The following is a 26,939-nucleotide window of genomic DNA, read 5'->3' on the forward strand; positions in this document are numbered from 1 at the left end:
AAACTGTACCTATACACCTTATTTTTAGTCCAGATTTTTAGTATTCGTATTGTTATCTTAGAAATTCTTACTGATTAAAATACTACAATAGGTAACAATTTGACAATTTAGAAGTGTCAACCCTGTCAGGTTATGACCCGTGTATATAGCATATTAGTCCTGAATACAACGTTTGGTGGTGCGCCTGTCAGATGCGGAACGTACAGATAAGGTAATAGGTAACAGGTGAATATACTATTGGTATCGGTAGCGGACTCGACCCGGAACTTCTTAATTATTGGCAATATTAATTACGTGGAAAACAAAAGGGCCTGGAGTGGTGTAATTTTTAATCTACACCTTTGTACTATATTAGTTATATATAAAGTTGAATTCTGTGATTCGTCGTTTTTACGTGATGACGGCTGACAAATTGGACCTCGTAATTTTAGTATTATAGATAGATAAAATCAATTTCAATGCCATAAGGACCATGTGTGATCAGTCAGGCGGACGACTTGCTGCTGTAGAGTCATTTGTAAAGGAACAATACTTACTTCACATACATGGTAAGATTGTCTCGTGCATTGATACGAAGATAATTTCCGTTTTAGTTTTTTGGCCATATCACTGTACCAAATATTTTAAACTTGAGCTATACCATTATTATTGACATATAAACAAGTTGTAAACAGACATTTACTGAACTAGTTATGTATATAGTGTATAAATTAATCTTGATTGTAATGTCATCTTAATGGCGATTTACCAAATTTCATCCCAAATTTTTAAACAACCTTTTCATCAACTGTTCTTTCTCCGTTACTTGCTTTAATATTTGTGAATATGATTATAAATTATTATTCAATAATTGTTATTCTCTCTTTTCTCTGTTATAAATAATCTAGGAAATGGATAATTGTTTTTAAACCATCTGATGCCTTTGTAGGTTTTCGCTATATCAGTTGTAAAATTCATTGAAAGTAGCACTATTGTAACATTTTCGTAGACTATTTTTGTTCATTTTCGTTTTTATTTCTCATATCTAAATTGTGTTGTGCTAACTTAAATCTATTGTTGATATAAAACTTCTGTTTTAGCTGATCGACTGTATACCCGGATACCAATTGATGGTTCCAGAACTGGAGTTAACACCTGGACGTTGGAGGATGGAAGTAACCTGACATATTTGAACTGGGGCAACGGCCGACCTAAGAATCACCTTTGCCTGGAAATACACACAGACAATAAACTAATTGACTGTCCATGTTCATTTACCCATCCTGGGACATTTGTTTGTGAGAAATAAGTAATCTTTTTTTAAAATATTTTGATGACACATCTGAAGTTGCTTTTTCATAAGACAAAATTTTGGAAAGACGATATGAACAAACATAACAAATCAACCAAAATAAACTAAGAAATTGGAGAGACGGATTTATATAAGTTTTCTTCCAAACTGGTTTTCCGAATCCCATATTTGAATTTCATGTAACATTGTAATTCTTTATTGTTGTAATTTTTTCAATAATAAAGCTGTTTAAACTAAACTTATTATAAGAATTGTATCATTGTGTAAGCGCTCTATCAAATTAAGTTGAATATGGCCCTTAATTCTAGTTCTAATTTAAAAGTAGACTTGAATTACCTTTATTTCTATGTTTTATTGTTTAAAGAATGACAAAATAAGAAATATGTCTTTTTATTACGTATTCAAATGATTGTTTTTCTCTGTCATGAATTTGATTATTTACAAAATAGTGTTTTTTTCCTTTGTTTGTGAGACCGGAAACATATAGTGCATGTTGCCAAAAAATTCCTTTAACGGGAAAGGAAATGTGGTATTATTTTCATATATACCAAAGGTCAAAATACAAACATAATAAGGCACCTTTGTGGCACCGTTAAAGTCCGCAATTCCTCTAAAGTCCACAACACCGCTAAAGTCCACAACTACGCTAAAGTCCACAAACTTTTCGCTAAAATCCACAAAATGTCCTCCGCTAAAGTCCACAAGAAAACGCCGTTAAAGTCCACAATAAGAAGTTCCGCTAAAGTCCACAATAAGAAGTTCCGCTAAAGTCCACAAAACAGCACCGTTAAAGTCCAAACATTTTTTTTAAATATAAAAAAAATCAATTCGCTTTTTGTTTTACTCTCGATAGTATAGATCTAATAAAAAGCATGGACTTTTGTTCTTGGATAGTATTTCTTATCAGTTTGAATTATATTTTTGATCAATGGAAAGATTACAGTATCTGATTTTGATCCCTAAAAATCGGATCTTTGTATTGCGATTTTCTATCAATCAAACAGACAACATTTCTTAAAAGTTATCTAACTATGGTGCGCTTTTTGTATTCTTTAGTAAACATTTGTACATCCACAAGAAACTCCATTATAGCGTTCTTTTTATTTATATGCTAGAGACACTGACATATCTTGGAGCCTTTATTTAACATTGAAATTTTCTTTGCAAACATATGCAACATAAAAAAGAAATCCATTCAGTGTCTGTGAGGCTCCACAACAGCCAAAATGGTCCGTAAATCTCAAAATAGACTTTAAATCATGATTTTCTAATTATGTTTGAAATCAACATAATGATACATAATTCCACACATTCATGCGTTTTGTAGTGCTAATCAAATTTACATCACTCATTGGTTGCATGTTTGTTTTGTTTTCTAAAAGGAAAATGTATTTGTTTCAAAATGCGTTGAAGATGAATTGAATAAATTATACGCAGATGCGGTTCTGTATTATGTATTTCCCATGATGAGTACAAGTATAAAAGATTTGATTTTAACAATGCTACATGTATATATGTTCCAAATAATATGAGTACGCGTACTGTCCAGACCGTATAAGTAAACTCGAACGTATGCTCGGCCCGTATGAGTATACTCTTTCGGTCTAGGTACGAGCTCGATCATACATGTGTATTTGGACCACATGGGTTTATTTGTCACGGCAAATTTATAAGTAGTTTAGAAATGAAATAAAAACTTTATATGAATACAAAAGTGACGCTACATTTTAACTCTTTATAAGTTAATCTCCTGTATTAAATATGAAATTTTTATTCAAATGCTTACTGAAATTGATACTTTGATTCATTATTGTTATATTGATTTTCAGTTGGTCAGTTATTTTTTTAATTAATTACTGGCTTCAAGTAAAAAATATGTTTGCAACTTGACATAGCCATATTGTGATGACACGACTCTTAACCAACATCAATTAATCAATTTAATATATTCATAAGTTGGCATTAATCAGTGTGGCTGTTCTTTTTAAATTCTGCTCTCATTCGTAATATTGTTGATCAAAGTTATTGTATTTGACTTCTTAAATTATTGGTTTCTGATTACTCTTTGGGTATTTTTCCGAGATCAGTTAAAAATATTTATATACATGTATACGTTGGCAATAACCCGCGTTGCTGTTCTTTTTCATATTTTGTTTTCATTCGTTACAATGCTATTCAAAGTTTATGTATTTGATTTCTAAACTGATTGGTTTCTGATTCGGTGCATTACATTTGCGCGCATTAACATTACATTTGGCGCAAAAATCATTACGTTTGCGCGCAGCTTTTGATTACAATTGCGCGCATTTTTTTGACAGGTAAACTGAAGTAAAATACAGGTATTAATACTTATTTTTTTATAACTTGTTCAATTATTTACAAGAATAAGTACTAATTCCGTTAGTCTTAGTCCCCTGCTCACCAACGATGAGGTGGAACTGGGATTTCGAGCAAGATAAGTCCGCTTTATTATGCACAAGCACTAAATTCTAGAAATATATACAGATGATAATTTTAAAATGTTAAAACATAACTAATCTTTAATAAAGGTACAAGTATTGATAAATTCATTACTTTACATGTCGGTACGTGCCGAAACACTATGTTTGTACATTGGTGTAACTTCACACAAACTATTTAAATTATTTACTAATTTTAAAAACGAACACTATAATTTGAAACACTTTTCATCCTAAAATATTCACAATGAAGTTACATGTATGCCTTAAGCTATACTACGGAGTTTATAATGATCACTTTATAATTGGTTTTAGAATTCAATATGAACAATATATAATTTGAATTTAGAAATATTTTCAAAATTAATAATTGATAGTCATATTTATTATGAAAATAAAAATAATATACTTGATTTAATCTTTATTTATATTTTTACCTGAGTTTACCTGTAAATAGTAAAAAGTACCAGGATTATAATTTTATACGCCAGACGCGCGTTTCGTCTACATAAGACTCATCAGTGACGCTCAGATCAAAATAGTTAAAAAGCCAAATAAATACAAAGTTGAAGAGCATTGAGGATCAAAAATTCCTAAAAGTTGTGCCAAATATGGCTAAGGTAATCTACTACTGTAAAATGAATGCGTGCAAATGTAACCGAAAGCTGCGCGCAAACGTAAAACATTTTAATCCCCATATGCGCGCAAACGTAGTGCGCCCTTCTGATTACTGTTCTGGTATTTTTCATAGGTTGTTTTAATGGTTTATCTTTTTGTTTAATAGTACACTGTGTTTTAACGGGAAATGAGGTTGGAAGCAGTCAGCTAGAATTCAAACAAATATCTTTGTCTTTCATTTTTTTTATTTTCTTTTTTTATGATAGCAATTATTCTTATAACCGCGTTACAACATAGATTAATCTAAGAATTATTCACTTAAGAGCGGAATTGCGATATTAATGTGTATACTTTGTTCTACTGATAACTCATTTGTAAATTATGTCTTGATAAAACACCATCTGCTACAAAAGAAACATACGTTTAGGACACTAAAAACTTCGAAAAAATGCGCTGGTAAAAACCAAATGCTTTGTCCTCATTTCTAACCCGTCACAGTTGTTGTTTGCATTTTTTTTTTACCTTAGTCTTTAGCTAGCTTTTTTAGCTTGTTTTGATATCAAGTTATTAGTAATTATATTTTTTAAGTATGCTTATTTTGCATTAGGAAAAGAAGAACAATCAGCGAACTGTACGGAATGAGTGACTTTTGTTTGTGTTTCACCTCATTTGATAGATTACTCAGCTCTTTTAATTTGTAATTCTTTATTCAGAAGGATTTCTTAAATGTCTTTAACTTTTACGATGCAATCTTTGATTGATAATGTACATACGTTTTACATTCTGACGGATCTGCTTTCCTGCTAGAAAATTATCTTTGTTTTAATTTTTGAGACATGTATACGTAGGTATGCGCAAGTTACAAATCTTATATATTTTTTTATTTTGTTTTGTTTTGATACATTAGATTACTGTATCTCCCATTAATTCGATGTTTACAATATTATAAGTAAGGCAGTTCATTTATTGCTTATTTATTCATAGCTGTTTTTGTTAAATCCTCACGGATTTGTGGGTCTTCGATGCACTTTAACTCCATACTCTACTGGTCCTGTCGCATTTCTTTTTAAATTCAATGATTAGTCTTTTGTTGACGAAACGCTTGTCTGGCGTACAAATAAACTCATCATAGATACCAAGTTTACTTTGTACTTAGTTTACTTTTATAAATTGTTATTTGGATGGAGAGTTGTCTCACTGGCACTCACATCACATCTTCCTACATCTATAATATAATATGTAAATCATAGACACAAAGCACTGAAATAAGAGTACTAACAATAGATATTTAAATGAAAGTTTATTAAAATGTTCATAAACATGATAAAATAGCCATTTTATTGCTGTATTTCTCTTCATTGATAATTTTTGAGTTTTGTGTATATGTAGGTCAGATATCTGGGTTTTCATGGTCATCATTCAACAGATCAATACTGAACAGAAAACTTGGAAGATGATATTTTTCTCAACAGTGCGACTTTTTTTATTAATTTGAAATGGAACGTTTTTTCCTACATTTAATAGAAAAAGTAAATTTCAACATAATGACTATAAACAAAAAGGAGTCATATCATCACGATAATAGATGCTCAAGAACTTGATCATGTAAATGCAACAAAGTAATTATCAATTGAAAGAAGGAACGAATGAAAAAATATTAGTATATTGTTGTCCAAATAAACCTGCTTTGTGTTCTCATTTGAATCGCTCCATCCAATAAAGATGTACCGAGGAGGATCTTTGAAGAACAGATTGAAAAATGTTTTGTCTAAGAATTGCGGGAATATTCTAGTGGATGAAATAATTTATTGACTTGACTCTTATATAGTGGACTGAATAATTGTACATACCAAGCAGCGAAAAAGAAAACTAAAACTTTAACACAAAAAGTGTTTAAATTATAAATTTGCAAATATACCGGTAAGCATAATATTATGTACACCACAAAGGTATATAATTCAAATTGTTTGCATATTCATGTATTGCAATGAAACTATAACAAAGAAAACCTTACTTCATGAGAAGAGTAAACTATTCAGTCAGAATATGAAATATTTTTTTCAGTTCTATTCTTCATTATAAAATAAACAAGACAAAGATTTCAAAACAATATTTTTTCATTTATTTAAACATGTCATCATTTTGTTTCAGTGAAAGAACTTTACTCTTTGACCTTAAATTTTATTATACATACCAAAATCAGAATTATAATCTTTATTGTCATATTAACAAATAAAAAACATGTTTGTGACAAAATGAAAAAAAAATTAATATATATATATATATATAATAAAATATAAAAAAACTTGTATACATTTAAAACTTTTTACTATCAAACAGCATTCATTGCGACATACACATACTGTATATTTATATCTATATATTTATAATTTGAATCCCATAGGATTTTATTTTGTCCCATGGGGATAATAATAATCCCATGGGATTTTTTTTGTCCCATGGGACAACAAATATCCCATGGGACTACAATTATCCCATGGGACCCAAAAAAATCCCATGGGATTTAACCAAAATCCCATGGGATAATGGTAAATCCCATGGAATTTTGCCCTGTCCCATGGGATATTGAAAATCCCATGTTTTTATAAATCAAATAGCAAAGTAAATTTAATAGTAACAGTAGAAAACTAATGAAATTATTGAATCCCATGTAATTCCGCACATTTTGGTTATATACATGACACTGTAGCTCTTATTTGAGGCGGCGGCGGATTTGCAAATGAGTGTTTTGCAAATTTAAAGTGTCCAGTGTTTATTAACATCTTGAACTTAGAAAAAAGTTAACGGACGACTAGCAATGAACGACGACAAGATGCAAAGAGATAACAAAATCTTACATCGCCTTAAACATGTTAAAGGCCAGATTGAATTGAATTTAAAGGTCGACTTTCCAATTTTCAACCTAGTTTTCATTTTATATAATAGCAAAGATTGACTTGTATTCTAAATATATGGAGCATTGCATCATGCACGAATTCTCTTACATTGTTCTATTGAAGGAACCACAAAAATTCAATCAGATATCAATTATTTCAACTTTGTTATTGATCAATTCAAACAAAAAAAGATTTAATTTGTCCACATAACGTATTTTTTATATGTGAACGTTCAATTTGCAGATAATGTATAAAAGCGGTCAAGTGTACATGAATTATGAAACACACAGTTCTAACTGTTAAAGGTCAGTATATTTTATATTATAAATAAGTTTACATTTCTGGATAAGGTATCTTATGCACATTTTAGCCTAGAACTATCCATTTTATAGCAGAATAAGAACAAGAGATGTTTCCATGTCTTGCGTTCATTGAATCTAGACTATTAAATGAGAAGACCTCATGATGTGTGTTGCCTCTCTTCCTTCCAGAAGAAATTAATCATTATGTCATACCTCTGTGTCCTACATGTACCATACATAGTCGCATTTGTTATCATCTTATGCTTATGCCGTTTTGATATCTTACAAGGAAAACGAAAACAAAGCAGTCCAGATATTGTTTCGTCATCGGACAGACTTTTAAGTCAAAGACAAGACTTATGTTTAGGACTGTTTAAAATTATACCATTAAATCAGAAGACCTCATTTTTTGTATCGCTTCTCTTCTTTCCAAAAGCAATTTATCATCATACCCCTGTGTCCTATAAGTACCTAGTTGCATTTGTTATCCTTGGTTATGCTTATTCCATTTGGGATATCTTGGGAGAAAAACGACAATTAAGGAGTCCGGATATTGTTTTCGTCATTGGACAGACTTTTAAGTCAATACAAGACTTCGGTTTAGGTCTGTTTCTCTATATCATATACCAGTGACCACCGTGGATAGTAAACTTGGAATTGATAGTAAATAGCAAAGACACTCTTTTTCAAAAAGGGGGAGAGCTAAAAAAAAATGGTCCCGTCCTCAAGTACCTATGACTGTTGATACCTTTCATAAAATTCTCCGTCATAATCCTTTACAAAACTCATTCCTACATGCAAAAGCTTACATATACTTTCAACCACGCTCTAAAGACCTGCGGGTTTGTTCTAGTTATAATTATACATACACAGTTAAAGGATGTTGAATATAATTTTGACAATATCAATACAAGAAAAATAGCCAAAACGAGAAAAAGCTGACAGAAAGAGGTAGCTTCTTTTTCAATTCAGTAATGAAATAGTTGTTTTTAACTATTAAGAAAAAAATCCAATACCTAATCAGTATGATATTTAAATAAAAAGACAGAATTAAACTACACTACAGTATATTAATTGTTTGTAATTATCTCTTTACGACATTTTCTTCGATATTCGACAAGCATATCTTCTTACTTATTTTTTTTAACTTTTAAAACTTAATGACCCTATCCTCTTTAATGTTCAAGGTCGAAAGTTTGATAAATAAACTCATCATAGATACCAGGACTAACTTTTGTATATACGCCAGACGCGTGTTTCGTCTACAAAAGACTCATCAGTGACGCTCGAATCCAAAAAAGTTTTAAAAAAAAACTAGAGGCTCTCAAGAGCCTGTATCGCTCACCTGATTCTACTTTGGTTTTTGAAATCATATAAAAAAATATAAAATTTGGCTAAAAGTGACAACACAACCTCATTTATAAGGAAAGGAACATGTTAAATTCATTCAAAAGTCCCCCACTGGCGGCCATCTTGGATGACGGATCGGCTACAAAGTAACAACACTTGGTCAGCACCTCATAAGGAACATTCATGCCATGTTTGGTTTTATTCCATTCAGTGGTTCTCTAAAAGAAGTCATTTGTATGCATTTCCCATAGGGTCCTATGTTAAACTAAGTCCCCTGCTGGCGGCCATCTTGGATCATGGATCGGCTACAAAGTAACAACACTTGGTCAGCACCTCATAAGGAACATTCATGCAATGTTTGGTTTTATTCCATTCAGTGGTTCTCTAAAAGAAGTCATTTGTATGCATTTCCCATAGGGTCCTATGTTAAACTAAGTCCCCCGCTGGCGGCAATCTTGGATAATGGATCGGCTACAAAGTAACAACACTTGGTCAGCAACACATTAGGAACATTCATGCCATGTTTGATTTCATTCCATTCAGTGGTTCTTTAAAAGAAGTCATTTGTATGCATTTCCAATAGGGTCCTATGTTAAACTAAGTCCCCCGCTGGCGGCCATCTTGAATGATGGATCAGCTACAAAGTAACAACACTTTGTCAGCACCACATAAGGAACATTCATGCTATGTTTGGTTTCATTCCATTTAGTGGTTTCTCTAGAAGAAGTCATTTGTATGCATTTCCCATAGGGTCCTATGTTTAACTAAGTCCCCCGCTGGCGGCCATCTTGGATGATGGATCGGCTACAAAGTAACAACACTTGGTCAGCATCCCATAAAGAACATTCATGCTATGTTTGGTTTTATTCCATTCAGTGGTTCTTTAAAAGAAGTCATTTGTATGCATTTCCCATAGGGTCCTATGTTAAACTAAGTCCCCAGCTGGCGGCCATCTTGGATGATGGATCAGCAACAAAGTAACAACACTTGGTCAGCACCTCATAAGGAACATTCATGCCATGTTTGGTTTCATTCCATTCAGTGGTTCTCTAAAAGAAGTCATTTGTATGCATTTCCCATAGGGTCCTATGTTAAACTAAGTCCCCCGCTGGCGGCCATCTTGGATGATGGATCGGCTACAAAGTAACAACACTTGGTCAGCACCCCATAAGGAACATTCATGCTATGTTTGGTTTTATTCCATTCAGTGGTTCTCTAAAAGAAGTCATTTGTATGCATTTCCCATAGGGGCCTATGTTAAACTAAGTCCCCTGCTGGCGGCCATCTTTGATGATGAATCGGCTACAAAGTAACAACACTTGGTCAGCACCACATAAGGAACATGCATGCCATGTTTGGTTTCATTCCATTCAGTGGTTCTCTAAAAGAAGTCATTTGTATGCATTTCCCATAGGGTCCTATGTTAAACTAAGTCCCCCGCTGGCGGCCATCTTGGATGATGGATCAACTACAAAGTAACAACACTTGGTCAGCACCCCATAAGGAACATTCATGCTATGTTTGGTTTTATTCCATTCAGTGGTTCTCTAAAAGAAGTCATTTGTATGCATTTCCCATAGGGGCCTATGTTAAACTAAGTCCCCTGCTGGCGGCCATCTTTGATGATGAATCGGCTACAAAGTAACAACACTTGGTCAGCACCACATAAGGAACATGCATGCCATGTTTGGTTTCATTCCATTTAGTGGTTCACTAGAAGAAGTCATTTGTATGCATTTCCAATAGGGTCCTATGTTAAACTAAGTCCCCGCTGGTGGCCATCTTGGATAATGGATCAGCTACAAAGTAACAACACTTGGTCAGCACCTCATAAGGAACATTCATGCTATGTTTGGTTTCATTCCATTTAGTGGTTCTCTAGAAGAAGTCATTTGTATGCATTTCCCATAGGGTCCTATGTTAAACTAAGTCCCCCGCTGGCGGCCATCTTGGATGATGGATCGGCTACAAAGTAACAACACTTGGTCAGCACCACATAAGGAACATTCATGCTATGTTTGGTTTTATTCCATTCAGTGGTTCTCTAAAAGAAGTCATTTGTATGCATTTCCCATAGGGTCCTATGTTAAACTAAGTCCCCGGCTGGCGGCCATCTTGGATGATGGATCGGCAACAAAGTAACAACACTTGGTCAGCACCTCATAAGGAACATTCATGCTATGTTTGGTTTCATTCCATTTAGTGGTTCTCTAGAAGAAGTCATTTGTATGCATTTCCCATAGGGTCCTATGTTAAACTAAGTCCCCCGCTGGCGGCCATCTTGGATGATGGATCGGCTACAAAGTAACAACACTTGGTCAGCACCACATAAGGAACATTCATGCTATGTTTGGTTTTATTCCATTCAGTGGTTCTCTAAAAGAAGTCATTTGTATGCATTTCCCATAGCGTCCTATGTTAAACTAAGTCCCCGGCTGGCGGCCATCTTGGATGATGGATCGGCAACAAAGTAACAACATTTGGTCAGCACCTCATAAGGAACATTCATGCTATGTTTGGTTTCATTCCATTCAATGGTTCTCTAAAAGAAGTCATTTGTATGCATTTCCCATAGCGTCCTATGTTAAACTAAGTCCCCGCTGGCGGCCATCTTGGATGATGGATCGGCTACAAAGTAACAACACTTGGTCAGCACCTCATAAGGAACATTCATGCCATGTTTGGTTCCATTCCATTCAGTGGTTCTCTAGAAGAAGTTCAAAATGTAAATTGTTAACGACGACGACGACGGACGACGCCGGACGACGACGACGACGGACGACGTACGCCAAGTGGTGAGAAAAGCTCACTTGGCCCTTCGGGCCAGGTGAGCTAAAGAGAAAAAAAAGGCCAAATAAGGTACGAAGTTGAAGAGCATGATGTTTTAAATGTAGACATAATTACCTTTTATTTGATATGCAACAACATCATCTTCTACAAAGTTTGATGAATGCACTTGCCAACAGATTTTGGGAGGCAGCAATTATTTTACATGTACACAATGTGACCATTCGTTTGATATGTGACAACCTTAACTTCTAAAACAACTTTTTTGTGGTAATCAATTACCTCACCCAACCCATTTTTTTTAGGGGGAGGGGGTATTATAGACTTACATGTGTTATGCAACAATCTGACCACCTTAGAAACGTTTATGTTTGCTCTGAATGACCCCACCTCCTCTTTTGTAATGGAAAAGGGTTTCAAAAATAGATTTTAAAATAGAGTTCATTTTTTGTGTCCTTTGGTCGTTCAATTTGTCAATATGTCACATTACACCATTTGGTAAAGTTCAAAAAATAATGCAATATTAATTTGATAAATAGAACTTATGAAACTTTTCAAATAGGCAATGTAAAATATGAAAATGTCAAACTGCTTATTTTTCTGTGTTTTTATCATTTTTTGGATATTTATTTAAACATATTACCAAGTTGTAACCCTGAATTCGGAAACTTATCGGTAGCTGGCTGTTGTTGATTGCTGAATATATGCTGCCTAACAAATTTTCAAACTGCAATATCTCTAAAACGACAACAGATATCGGAAATATATCTGCTAAATGTAAAATGATGATCGACAGAGAAAATACACGGACAAAAACAAACAGGTAGCTTATCAAGCACACAATGACTATTGAAATACATCTTGCAAAACCGAACTTCATAAACCGAAGTTGTAAAGACATGGGACTACCACCATTCTACTTATGACAACAAAAGTTCACACGGTCTAGGTTATAGAAACCCTTAAAACTTAAAGGTAATATTTCATCATGACCTTGATATTGACACCAAATTGAAAGTCTTTTTTTGCATTTAAAGAAGATATATATAAAAAAGGAGATAAAGTATGATTTTCAATGAGATAAGATACCAGATGACATAGAAATTAACAGCTATAGGTAATCGTACGGCCTTCAACAATGAAAAAACTCCAACTGAATAGAAGGCTTTTAACTGGCCGGATATGATAAGTTGTAAAACAATTCAAACATGCAACTCACCGACCCTATTCATATACAAAACGATAAACAAAAATCAAATGATGTACACAACAACACACGGTCATTTAACGTTATAGAAATCGACATGGAAATAACTTCATACTAGTACACGATTAAGACATAAAAATTTGCATAAGGTTTAACGACAAACTCACGTGATTAAGATCAACCGGGGGGTTTTTATGTTAAAAGAAAGTGCCCATATAGCAGTTATATCATAGAATTGTGCATATAAGAAAATCAATGTGCAGGTACCTATCATATGAAACCAGATGTTCAATTTATTTTGTAAACCAAAGGTCGAAAACAGCTCCATTATTTCAAACAGAAGCTCAAAAGTCCAAGGTAACAATATATTTGTTAGCTTAATGTAATGAATGTTGTCACAAGACCCTAGAAGTAGCCTATATATATACAACTCGTCTAAACATCAACCCAACAATGTTAGATCTGTAAATTTGCTTTCGCAAATTTTTGGTTCTTCCCTCGCCGGGATTCGAACCCATGCTACTGTGATATCGTGACACCAAATCGCCTGCACTGCAGCCGTCCCGCTAGAACACACGACCACCTGGGCTATATAAAGTCTATAAGAATCTACCAACCAGATATATAGGTGCACTTGACTTTAATCTGAATTACTAAGATAGTTAGTTTTCCTACCGATGGGCGATGGATCTCTCAAGGCACATCGGCCTCCTCCACCAAAAAAACATTGCTATAAAAAATACGATTTTTTTCTTTACGAGATGATTTCAGCTTCCAAATGTTGAAGATATATACTCCATTAGCAGGAATGATAAAACATTGAAATTGCACATTTCAATGTTTTATCATTCCTGCTAATGGTGTATATATCTTCAAACTTATATGATATTCTTCAGTTTGTATTTCCTATGATAATTTCCTAGGTAGAGTGTTGCTGCTAACAAGAAATATATCTACTCAGGAGTTCTAAATGGTGAAAATAAAATCCTCCCTTTGAACATTTTACGACGCATCTCTAGTTGGTTGAGTGTTATGAAATTACAGACTGTCGTAAACATAATATCGTGCCCTTGTCATTTTTCTAAATGTCATCTCCGACATAGGATTTATCACTGGGTCTGTGAGTATATGAGTAACACGATGGGTACGAAATATAGAACAAGATATGCTTACCCTTCCGATACACCTGATATATTGGTTGGGTAAGATTTGTAAGTCTTTGATTTTCTATTTTTTGTTTTTGTATACTACATTGTTTTTTTTTTTTTATACTAATTTATTTTGATGTTTTCCATTTTTTGCCATTACATTGTCAATATGTATGCGAAAATTGACTTTGAATATCATTTTGATTTACCTCTCTTCTAAAAAGTCTTTACGATGGAGAACATATAGCTTAAATGTCATGAATTTTTATCATTTTTGTTGTCAAAGTTGATTTATATTTGTAGGGTTATAATTTAGCAACTTTTAACAATAAAGAATAGTATACTGTCCTTTCAAATTTTGACCATAAAAATACAGAAAATAGACACACCTGACTTAGTCCAGGCCTCAACGCTAAAAGTCATAAAAATGACGTCACCATACGAAGTGGTGAAAAGGCACACATTTGAATTTCTGAAAGAGCACAAAAATTACGTCACATTGGAAAAACTATATCTCAAAAATAAGATAGAATTAGGATTGATTTAAGATTATAATAGAACTAAATACTGATATAACTATATTGCAGCAGAAGAAAAATATAGATTTTAATTTACGAATAGCTTTTTTTTAATCAAACATAATTATTATATTGCCTTTAAATAACTGTTGAACCTCAGTCAATCGAAGATACATACTGGATTATATTGTATACGGTTTTGCTGTTTAAAAAAGGAAATATTCATACCTTAGATCCTGTGCAAAAACAGTAACCACCACATCGTTTTCGGCAATAAGATCATCATTTATCCCACAAATGTTTCCAGTATTTAAATAAAGGCAACAGTAGTATACCGCTGTTCAAAACTCGTATATATTTGGACAAAAAACAAAATCGGGGTAACAAACCAAAACCGAGGGAAACGTATTAAATATAAGAGGAGAACAACAAAACAACATTAAAATGTAACACACACAGAAACAGACTAAGCATTAGACAAAATCCGTTGAGAATAATAAATATAACATCAAAACCAAATACATAAATTTGGGATAGAAAAGTACCGTGACACGTCTTATAGTAATATGAATTCACACTAAAATATAAGAGAAAACAAACGAAACAACGAAAACACAACGTAAAAATGTTACACACACAGAAACGAACTATGATATAACAATGGCCATTTTCTTGACTTGGTACAGGACATTTTTAAAGAGAAAAATGGTGGGTTGAACCTGGTTTTGTGGCATGCCAAACCTCGCACTTCAATGGCAACTAATGTTAAATATAACATTAAAATGACAACATAATATTACAGGACTACAATACAAATAAATAGGAGAACGTATTAGGCAAAGAAACACATGAATAATAGATAACAAAAATCATCAGGTTTAAAATTTAATATGCCATAAACGCGCCTCGTCAACACAAGACTTACCAGATATAAAAGTTCGAAAGTCAAAAAAACATATAAGATAAGAACATCATTATTATTTAGAAGAATTTATGCTATTGCAAACAGTAAATTTTATCAAATGAATATAAAAGATATACATGATAAAACTGAAGTCTTAACTAATTACAGAAAACAAAACCCGAATACATAATACAAAGACCAAAAAATACAGAACATAGACACAACCGACTTAGTCCAGGCCTCAACGCTAAAAGTCATAAAATGACGTCACATACGAAGTGGTGAAAAGGCACACAAATTACGTCACATTTGAATTTCTGAAAGAGCACAAAAATGACGTCACATTTGAAAAACTATATCTCAGAAATAAGATAGAATTAGGATTGATTTAAGATTATAATAATTAAACACAATGCACACTGCAATACTTATTAATAGCAATTAACTATATTATATAGACACATGCTTTTTTAAAACCCTGTATATATATCAATGAAGATAAACCTTTAGATTGTCTATATGTAAAATAAAGGCAACGGTAGTATACCGCTGTTCGAAATTCATAAATCGATTGAGAAAAAACAAATTCGGGTTCCAAACTAAAACCGAAACACATCAAATATTAGAGGAGTACTACGACACAACAGAAACACAACATTAAAAAGTAACACACGCATAAACGAACTATAATATAACATTGGCCATTTTACTGACTTGGTACAGGACATTTTAAGAAAAAAATGGTGTGTTGAACCTGGTGTTGTGGCAAGCCAAACCTTCAGTTTTTACGACAATGTTAAATATAACATTTAAATGACAAAATTACATGACAGGACTACAATACAAATAAATGGGAGAACATATAGGACAGAGAAACACACGAATAATAGCTAACAAAAGGTATCAGGTTTAAAATTTTAATACGCTAGACGCGCGTCTCGATCACACAAGACCAATTAGTGACGTTCTGATGAATTAAGTTCGAAAGACAAAACAAGTACAAAGTTGAAGAGCATTGAAGACCAAAATTCAAAAAAGTTGTGCCTAATACGGCTAGGGTTTTTTGCCTGGGATAAAAACATCCTTATTATTTAGAATAATTTATACTTCTGCAAACAGTTAATTTTTATAAAATAACTATATAATAGATACACATGATAAAACCGAAGTGGTGACTAACTACAGAATTAGTAACATTTTTCTATTGTAACTTATATATGACATACACTAGAAATCATTTGAAAAATTAATCCAAAATGTATACTTTATTTTTCTTATTATGAGTCGCTCTACTCAATAAATCTTGAATTTGATCCCTATCTTTTAACTTTATGCATAATTTATTATAATATCCTACCACATTTTTATCATATTAAAACATGTATAAATTTCACAATCTAAAAAGAATTTTTAAAAATCATTTAAAAAAAAATCCATATATATTTTACAGGTTTACTTGAGACTCCAATTATGACTATTGGTTACAGCAAAAATAAAACTTTTAACAACGGATTATTCAATTTCGCTCTCTTAATGTCACAAGTTGTTTTAATAAAAAATGTAGTAAAAAATAGTGACATGTCACAATGGAATAAAATCGCAGGTATAGTCGTCCTGGGTTTATCCATCTTGCTACAAATTGTTTCGGGAATATTGGCTGTTTTGGTTGTATTTCATGAACAAGAGGGACATAAACGTAAAAAGTATCTTGCGCAAACTCCTGAAAATGTTGAGGAAGGTCAAGTTCCTCAAAGTGATGAGGAAAGAAAAAATCAGGAACAAAAACAAAAGACGTTAAGAAAGAAAACAAGCAAATATAGTAAATATGCACTAGTACTTTCATTTCTTATAACATGTTTATGTATTTTCATCGATGTATTTGAGCTGTCAAATTAGGACTCTAGTATATACCAGTGGTACTGTCGGGTAATTCTGATCATGGACATGTCATTATAATGATGATGTCATATTAGGACTTTGAACTGCAAATGTAATTATTCGATTTAGTTTGCCAATGAAGCATTTTACAATTATCGTAAAATATAAAATTGTCAATGAGTATACACGAAATGTGTGCTCCATTCAAAGATTATTTTAACGATTTATTTGTTTTCAAGTTTTATTTAGAAAAAATACCGCCATAACTAGATGATACAATTAGTTATCTAATTACTAACACAATTCTATATTATTATTCTTGTAATTGTTATAAAATACACCAAATGACATAGTTACAAACCGGATCTTGAACAGTATCAAAATTTGAAGAAATTTACCTGTGACGTTACTTTTGTAGCGTTGATCAATTCGTATGAAAGACAGTTCGTGGTCCTGTTATGCTGTTTTGTGTACTGTCATATGAAATGTGCATGTTCGGTTATTTAAAGAAAAAATATGTCAACATTTAAAGTGAAACCAAAGTATATAACTTTTATTTTATAATATAAAATTAATATCATGACCAAAAAAAATCGAAATGCACGAGTTCGCTTTCTATTTATACCTATATTTCTACGTATATCGCTTTATAACCATCAAAAGTCTTCGTAAGTCAACTTGATAGTTAATTATATGGCGTCAAGACTAAAATACACATGAATCGAAGCTAGAAATTATTTTTTTTATAATTTAGATAAATGTTTTACATGGGCATTAATAAAATTTGAGATTTTGAGTCAAATTGGTGAACGTGAATTCGACAGCTTTTGTCCCTTACAATGACAACAATTAATGCATTATCAAATGGCAAGATAATTTCTACGGTAACCCTGCCATATTGTAAAATATATAAAGAAATAATAGTTCAATTCTCGTAATCAAATATTTTGAGGTTGTCTGCCAAATAAAGCCTTTGACAGCAGACATTATAAGATTAAAAACATTTTTTCTAGAGGTTACTGATGTGTAAACCGGGTATCTTACTCACAAACTTGACATAAAAGTCCTTAGTTTGTGAGTTAATCGCCCAAGTTTACACTTCAATAACCTCTAGAAAAAATGTGTTTAATCCTTATAATTCTTCAGTTAAACATACGCGACTATTTCTTCACATTATTTGTTTGATGGCTACCATATTTACCCTCCAAACACAATGTCATGTCGTAACTAAGGAGTACGCCGCTATCTTGACTTTCTAAAAACCATAAATGTCCGATAAATGCATAAGAATCTAAAATGAAACAGCACTTATACAAAACTTTGAATTTTTCGAAAAACTAAGGATTTTCTTGTCCCAGGAATAGATTACCTTACCCGTATTTGGCCCAACTTTGTGGAATTTTGGATCCTGTATGCTCTTCAACTTTGTATTGATTGGCTTTATAACTATTTTGATATGAGCGTCACTGCTGAGTCTTATGTAGACGAAACGCGCGTCTTGCGTACTAAATTATAATCCTGGTACTTTTGATAACTATTTACACCACTGGGTCGATGCCACTGCTGGTGGACGTTTCGTCACCGGGAGTATCAACAGCCCCATACCAAACTATATCAGTCCTATTCAGGACCGATAACTCTGTCGATAAATATTATAGGGTATACAATAGTGTTGAAATCAGAGCAATCGTATTATAGGTCTCTGTTGAAATGTAAACAATAAAATATTTTTTACAAATGTTAACTTTTATATCGATTCATTGAATGCCTGGATTTAGCTTAAAACATTGAATTAAAAAAAAATTTAATCATATGCAATGAAATCTCGTTGAATTTCCTATAAAATAAAAAAACATCCATTTGAATTAAAATTTGAATCCTAATATTTCTTTAAAATAATTATGGAAAAATAAAAATATTTGAAAATCTTTTAAGCAAAAAATTATTTTCTTAAAGACATTTAATAATATTCATATTTTCTTAAAGGTTATTATGATAGATACTTCTTCTGATTTGAAACGAGAAATTAAGAGAAAGTTTATTTGTACATTTATGAAAACTTTTGTATATCGCAATATTTAAAGTCTGGTAATACATGTACACACAGGATGTTTAATGTCACCTGGTTGCTTTTGGTTTGCACGTCTACCTGACACTATATTGTTATGTAACATTACAACCCAAGTCAGAGTTCACCTTTTCTGTAAAGGGATGAAATTTTAAAGGTATAGAATATTTATCAATATTAATTTTCGGGCATTGGTTTTTTTTCTCATGGGATGAAAACATTTTTTGTTCTAAAAGGGATGTATAAATACATTTCTAAAGAAAGATAAAATATACAGAAAAACACCTTTAAAAAAAGAAGAGAATAATTTAATTTTAATTTTATTGTAAACTATTTTCTGGTAACAGTATATCCTGGATATCTGTCAAATAAATGTTCCCGTGTCACACTTAAAATATTTTTTTTATCAAGAAATTTTGAAATCAATCATATCGAAATATCACCAAAGAAAAGAACAGAAACATCAGAGATTCTGCATGGAAATATAAATATAATCTAGGAAAGTCTTATTATACAAATCCTTGATTTGATGCAACATTTCCATATTTATGGGATAGTCATCATCCGCCATTTTGCAAAAATTCGGAAAAATTCCATTTTTTAAATCGATATTTGACCGACTTTGACATGCAATAAACTGTTTTAAGTAGTATTTGTCGCCAGATATATGTTTTAATATACTTAATCGATTTGCAAAGTTTGTTTTTAATGTACGGAACTTCTTTATTTGTTGTACAAGTAGACATGGGTATCGGTAATTTAGCATGGAGGCAACTGAGAAATGACGAGAAAAGAGCATGTTTTTACAAGTCTAAAATGACCGACTTTAATCAAAAATTGAACTGTTAGGACCAACATTGTTTGATAAAAATATGTTTTAATATCAAGGATTGATTTGCAAAACTTAAAAAACTGGTCAGGTTTATGAGAAATAAACTTTATTGAAGCATCTATGCATTTTATATGGGAAAATATAATACAAAATGGCGGCCAGAATACGTCACAAAAGTCACGTAATGTCTAACTTATTTGGATATGCAGTAGTCAGCACTTCGGTGTTGACATGAATATCAATTATGTGATCATTTTTAAGGATTTTCTTGTCCCAGGAATAGATAACCTTAGTCGTATTTGGCACAACTTTTTGGAATTTTGGATCCTCTATGCTCTTTAACTTTGTATTGTTTGGCTTTATAACTATTTTTATATGAGCGTCACTGCTGAGTCTTATGTAGACGAAACGCGCTTCTGGCGTACTAAATTATAATCCTGGTACTTTTGATAACTATTTACCTAAAAAACTTCATTTTAATTAGATATTATCCGTATTTGAAGCGTACAAGTAACGAAACAATCTTTCGTCTGAAAGTTTTCAATCGTATGACGTCGTGTTTCGTCATTACGCAAATTCGCCAAATCATTCGTGAAATTTCCCGGAATTGTATACGAATCTGAATTTCATACATTTTCAAAACTTTAATGCATTATTTCATTTCTGTTATATATGCATTACTTTTATAAATTTTTATTTGGATGGAGAGTTGTCTCATTGGCACTCACACCACATATTCCTATATTTATTAAAATAGAAACAAGTCTACTGATATGTTTTTTTGCTTTTAGTCTCAATTTGCTGACAATACCGGGATCCCTTTATGTATGTGTGTTACGAATTAACAGATCACTGAAGTTTTTGAAAGTAGTTTTGGAAACATGGTTTATCGAAGTGTAAATCAAGGGGGGGGGGGGGAATGTGATTGACCAATCCCATTCAAGTATTTATAGGTATGCAAACCATATAAGAATTATCATCATATATCGTCTCTTAATTTTTGAATCATTAATTTGGTTAAATGTAAATGGATCTGCCTTTTTTCAGAAACGCGGAAAATAAAACATACATATGAAAGATGAAACCTGGAATACCTTTATAACTAACAAACACATAAACGAATAACCAAAGTCATCGAAGGTAAACTTTTCCTGACGGGATTGGAACCTTAGTTCAAAAATAATACATCAATTTATCAACTGATTCAAGTTGACAAAATGATATGAATCATATCAGGTCAAACAATAATAAAAGTTATAATCTAGGTAAATTTATGGAGGGGTTTAAGACGAATTTAACTTATAAAGTGTTATATTCATTTACTACTTGTACTAGATCGATGCCAAAAGGAATTCCACAAAAATTACTGGCGTGATTTCATGTATGACATACTGATTTATCGGCTATTTTGTCAAAGTTTATATCACATTATCGTGTTATAAAGCCAAATATATAAAAGGAATAAGTTATTAAAGAAGAACATGTTTCGTTACAAAAAATAAAATACTTTAAATACTGAATGTTTTATACCATACTATATTCCGTATTTGTGTTTTATATATTCCTGATTTGTCATGCATTATTTGATGTGTACTATTAATTTCCTCCTGCATATCTGTATTGTGTCTGATGATATAATTAAATCATGGAAAATATTGAAACTCTTGTTAATTGCCGTCTGACAACCAGCATAAAACAACTATCATTTTCACTAATTTATGAAGTTAACAAAATGGAGATGATCTCTTATTTATTTCATTCTTATCTCAAAAGAAGCTGACATAATATCAGGGAAATTGGTCATATACTGTGAAATAGATCACAACAAAATGTCAAATAATTAGAATAAAGAAAACTTCGGAAAAAGTATTAGTTGTTATTGTTTTACTGATTACTCATTTACGTGTTAACTGTAACAGATATACAAACTCTTTTATAATTATTTATCAAAGGTACCAAAATTATAATTTAGTACGCCAGACGCACTTTTCGTCTACATAAGACTCATCAGTGACCTTGTACCTATCAATAACTTAGATAAAAACGAAAAAGTAAATGGTAGACAGAGTTCTGCAGCATTTCCGGATTAATCATTATGAATAAGAAAGTAACAAGATCACTTTTGTTGGGAATGGCGAAAATTCCGAAAAGCCAAACATATTTGTTTCACTGCTCTTGGACCTTTACTAAAAAATACAAAGACCCCCGAAAACGATAAACGTAACTTTATTAAAAGCAATGTACAATATTATTTTAGTGAAATTTAATAAAATAAAGATACAATACTTAATATCACTACTCTATAAGGTTGCGTTTCGACGAAGTTGAACTCGGCCTATAGTATGATGAATGAAATATGTCGTCTTTTTGTCTGCACGTCCGTATGTAGACATTTCGGTTTTTATATAGTATCTCTAGTCTTGATCCATCAACAATAACTTGTCTTATCTTCATTTGATAATGGCTAATCTGAAGATGCAAGTATTGTAAGATGTGTGTTCTTCCTGCCGTTGTAATTCGAGCTAGATAAATATGGAATCTACTAGACATAAAAATCGTGTGACAGGTATTGCATTAACATCAGGAAATGCTTACTATATCGTCGCACCTTTATTTTATGCGATTTCAGTAAGATTTGTCATCTGATTTGTTAAACCCAGAAAGCCGAGAGACATTCAAACTCATCTATCAAAAATAAAATGACAACGCCATGGCTAAAATAGAAAAAAGACAGACGGACACACAATAGTACACAAAACACAACTTGTAAAAATAAAGACTAAGCAACACGAACCCTACATTAAACAGGGGATAATCTCAGGTGCTTCGAAAGAGTAAGCAAATGTGGGACCGATCGAGTTGCTCAAGTTACTACATGTTACTTAATAATGGGAAGAACCACCAAGTGAATCTTCACATTTTTCCAGAACTTGACAAAATTACTCTTGTTAGTATTTTTGCGGTCTTAGATGTTTAGATTCCAGTGACGTCATCGTATGTGTAATTTGACCTTAGATGAATTTGGCTATTTGTTTTAGGTATTTTTGTAATTTTTCATGAATGTAGTCTAAGAACTTAAAACATTTAATATTAAATTGGACTTTTACCTATTGTGGTCCTTTATCCAAAAATCTTAATACATGGTTTGAGGCACTTGTCGCAGAAAAAAAATCCTATATATAGACTTAGGGGTCGACCATTTGATATTCTGGCGGAGGGGGCAGGAGGATTTGTTTTTGATCGGTTATTTATTTTTGTAATCTAAGAGGACAAATTATTCATTATCTGCACTAGTGAAGCAAGATTTTTCATTTTCATTAAAGCAAGGGACTGATTATTCATTTTCACAACTGTATTTATGATATTCGAAAAACATACAATTTTTAAATGATTTGTTTATTATAAACAACATATTTGTGTTTCCTTTAAATATTTATTTTGACATTATTATTTTTGCGTACCGACATTTTTTTTTGGCATGCCGAATGCTATAAATTTTTATTTTGATATTTTTTTTGCATGCTGAATTGATATGCACGCAGTTGCGTGTTGGCATACAGGGAGCTACGCGCCTGAATACAATTTAATTAAATATATTAAATAACTGGGAATCCTCCCCCTTTATAAGTAGAGACAATCCATAACCTCAGAATTATTAATCTTTAATTTATATAAATGAAAAGTAAGCTTCCATAAATGAAATTCAACAATGTTTCTTAAAATTGGTAAAAGTGGTATAGTCATACTCCAACATGTTGACCATAGATAGACAAACAATTCACTTGCATTCGATTCGCATTTGAACTATGTGTTTGTTAATGTAAACCGTTTCAAATGTGAATTAAACTAATTCAAATTAGTTAATGGCAATGCAATCCAATTCAAATTAGGTGTGAACTCAGTATGATTGTCAGGTAGTTTCAAACTGAAAGATACTTTTAAGGGAAGGGAAAGAAACGGATAAAACAAGTCAGAATCCTGGATCTCAATAGTACTTTCATAATGTCAAATAAAAACATGAATATGATAGTTACATACAATGCTACATGTATTTAATACGTATTAAATGACATTTATTTTAGTGATTGGTAATTAGGAAAAATCTGAAATTCAGGCGTAAATTGAGACAAACAATATCACTGATCGAATGCAGTTTTTAGTCAAGTGACCAGCAAACATGGAAATCTACCTTTTGAATGAAAGGAGAACTCTTACATTGAAAATGAATGATGTAAATCTAGATTCTTATAATAGCCGAAGGGAGCTCACATTCACAACAGTTAAAGCATTACTGAATTAGTGAACAAAGCATTTTTCTCATTAACTTGAAAATCCACCTATTATAATGGAAAAAACCCGAATTTTAAGACATAAATTATAAAATTCCTGATAAAAAGCGGTGCCGAGCATGCATGTAATATGCTTGAAACATATTCAAAGAATAAAGTTTTATAACTTCCTAATGTCATTTCCAAAATTTATCAAAACCTTAATCTTACTGTGGATTCCTATATTTTTCGTGGATGTCAATTCTCCTGGATTGTTGAAAACTTGCATATTCATCGATATTTGAAAATTTTTGGTTTTAACAATCCAGACAGACAAATAGCAATAAGGTGTTTAGGAAAACATGACCTAAAACCTCCTTCATATAAGACAAAAATACATGGGAACTCATACTGAATGGTCAAATGTGTTCAATATGAAAATTGCAGTTAAGATGGTAAAATCACAAATCAGCCGTTACTGTAAATGAGCAAATGTCCTTTCATTTGGTATGCAGGTTTCAAAAATAGAGGGAGAATAAGAGGGAAAGTTGAGTCATCTTTTTAGACTTCAGTTAAACTGAGACTACTATAATGTGTTGAAGTAGTCTCAGAGTTAAATAATGACTTATGAAGTTATGTAGACTTACCTTCTAATTTAAAAAACCCACAATACTCAGAACTATGTCTAATTCACTTTGACTACTGGTATGCAAACCTAAAAACAGAAAAATATATCATAAAATAGTGATTGAAAGATTCATAACACTTTGAAAGGATAATTCAGACACGTGTTACACAGGGAGCATGTTTGTTTACAAATAATAATGTCACGTGATCGCGCAGACCTCACATGTTGCATCGCCCTTACAATCCACTAATACATAACCCATTATCATGCAAACATGCAACGTGAATGTGATTGGTTATCAAATAATACAGAAATAATGCATGTACAGTTTATGAAGAAATTAGTTCATCAAATAGATCGATTTTCACTTTTGACACGAATAGGTCGGGTTGACATTTTTGTCATCGGGGATAAATGGGATAAAACTGACCGTCAAAAAGGTCTAGAGAAGCACATAAGTAGAACCTTAACATTAATAAGTAATACTTACCAAAATTTCTCTAATTAATAAACTATATAACTGAAATTTCACAAAGATAACGGTAAATAATTTTGATGGTGGTGGTGATGCTGGTTAAATTGGCGCGAAATAATATTCTTACTCCTATTGCTTTACGTAAAAAAATGTATAGAATTGAATTTGACTAAAGTTGAGCATAAAAAAAAATGTGAATATGCAAAAGCCTGGTAATATATTAATGATAAAGTGTGTATAAATTTCCGTAAACGAATTTACCCGTATACTTCACTAAGACTTACATTTGAGCGCAAGGAGATCTATTTGTGAATCGGTTTATATAACCCCGGTTGAACTCAGGGTCGTATAAACGGAATTTTTTGCGTTGCTTTTAAATCATTGAGGCCATTTATTTTTATTACGGGTTTCCACATCTTTAAATCGGAATTATAGAAAAAATGGAATGTTGTTAGCAGAATTAAAACAGAAATGATGAACACTGCAACATTTTCAGCAAAACATAAATAGGATGGAGGATCTGTGTATCATCACATTATTTGTAAAACTCTCCTTATTCCTGTGAAGCGTGTGCTTTACATCGAGGCTTTCTATGCTTATCATCGACGCCACAGTACTTTAACCAATCAGACAACGTTTATTTGGGGCATTCGACCTATTTTAACTCAGATTTTGGAATTTTTTAATCGAAATTATAGAAAAATGGAATGTTGTTTGTACATATAAAATAGAAAAAGATGAATACTATTAGCTAAAGCAAGTTTGGATGGGGTTCTGTGTATTTACATTGTTTGTACAACTCTCCATACTGATGCCATATTTTGGAATTTCCGTGACCTAAATGGTTCGCGAAAATTAATATTTTTATATATAGTATAGTAAAAAAAATCAATTCGCTTTTTGTTTTACTCTCGATAGTATAGATCTAATAAAAAGCATGGACTTTTGTTCTTGGAAAGTATTTCTTATCAGTTTGAATTATATTTTTGATCAATGAAAAGATTACAGTATCTGATTTTGATCCCTAAAAATCGGATCTTTGTATTGCGATTTTCTATCAATCAAACAGACAACATTTCTTAAAAGTTATCTAACTATGGTGCGCTTTTTGTATTCTTTAGTAAACATTTGTACATCCACAAGAAACTCCAATATAGCGTTCTTTTTATTTATATGCTAGAGACACTGACATATCTTGGAACCTTTATTTAACATTGAAATTTTCTTTGCAAACATCTGCAACATAAAAAAGAAATCCATTCAGTCTCTGTGAGGCTCCACAGCAGCCAAAATGGTCCGTAAATCTCAA

The 26,939-nt window shown here is 32.0% G+C and overlaps 1 protein-coding gene across 1 annotated transcript in view; it reads left to right on the plus strand.

The window, feature by feature from the left end:
- The first annotated feature begins 397 nt into the window (after positions 1–397).
- LOC139510836 (uncharacterized) overlaps positions 398–26,939 on the plus strand; it is a 98,572-nt gene continuing 72,030 nt past the window's right edge. Inside the window, exons 1-2 of the mRNA XM_071297373.1 lie at positions 398–421; positions 1,080–1,154. Coding sequence (XP_071153474.1) covers positions 398–421; positions 1,080–1,154 — 99 coding nt within the window. The remainder of the gene's footprint in view (positions 422–1,079; positions 1,155–26,939) is intronic.

Source organism: Mytilus edulis, chromosome 2, assembly GCF_963676685.1.
Source record: "Mytilus edulis chromosome 2, xbMytEdul2.2, whole genome shotgun sequence".
Classification (NCBI taxonomy): domain Eukaryota; kingdom Metazoa; phylum Mollusca; class Bivalvia; order Mytilida; family Mytilidae; genus Mytilus; species Mytilus edulis.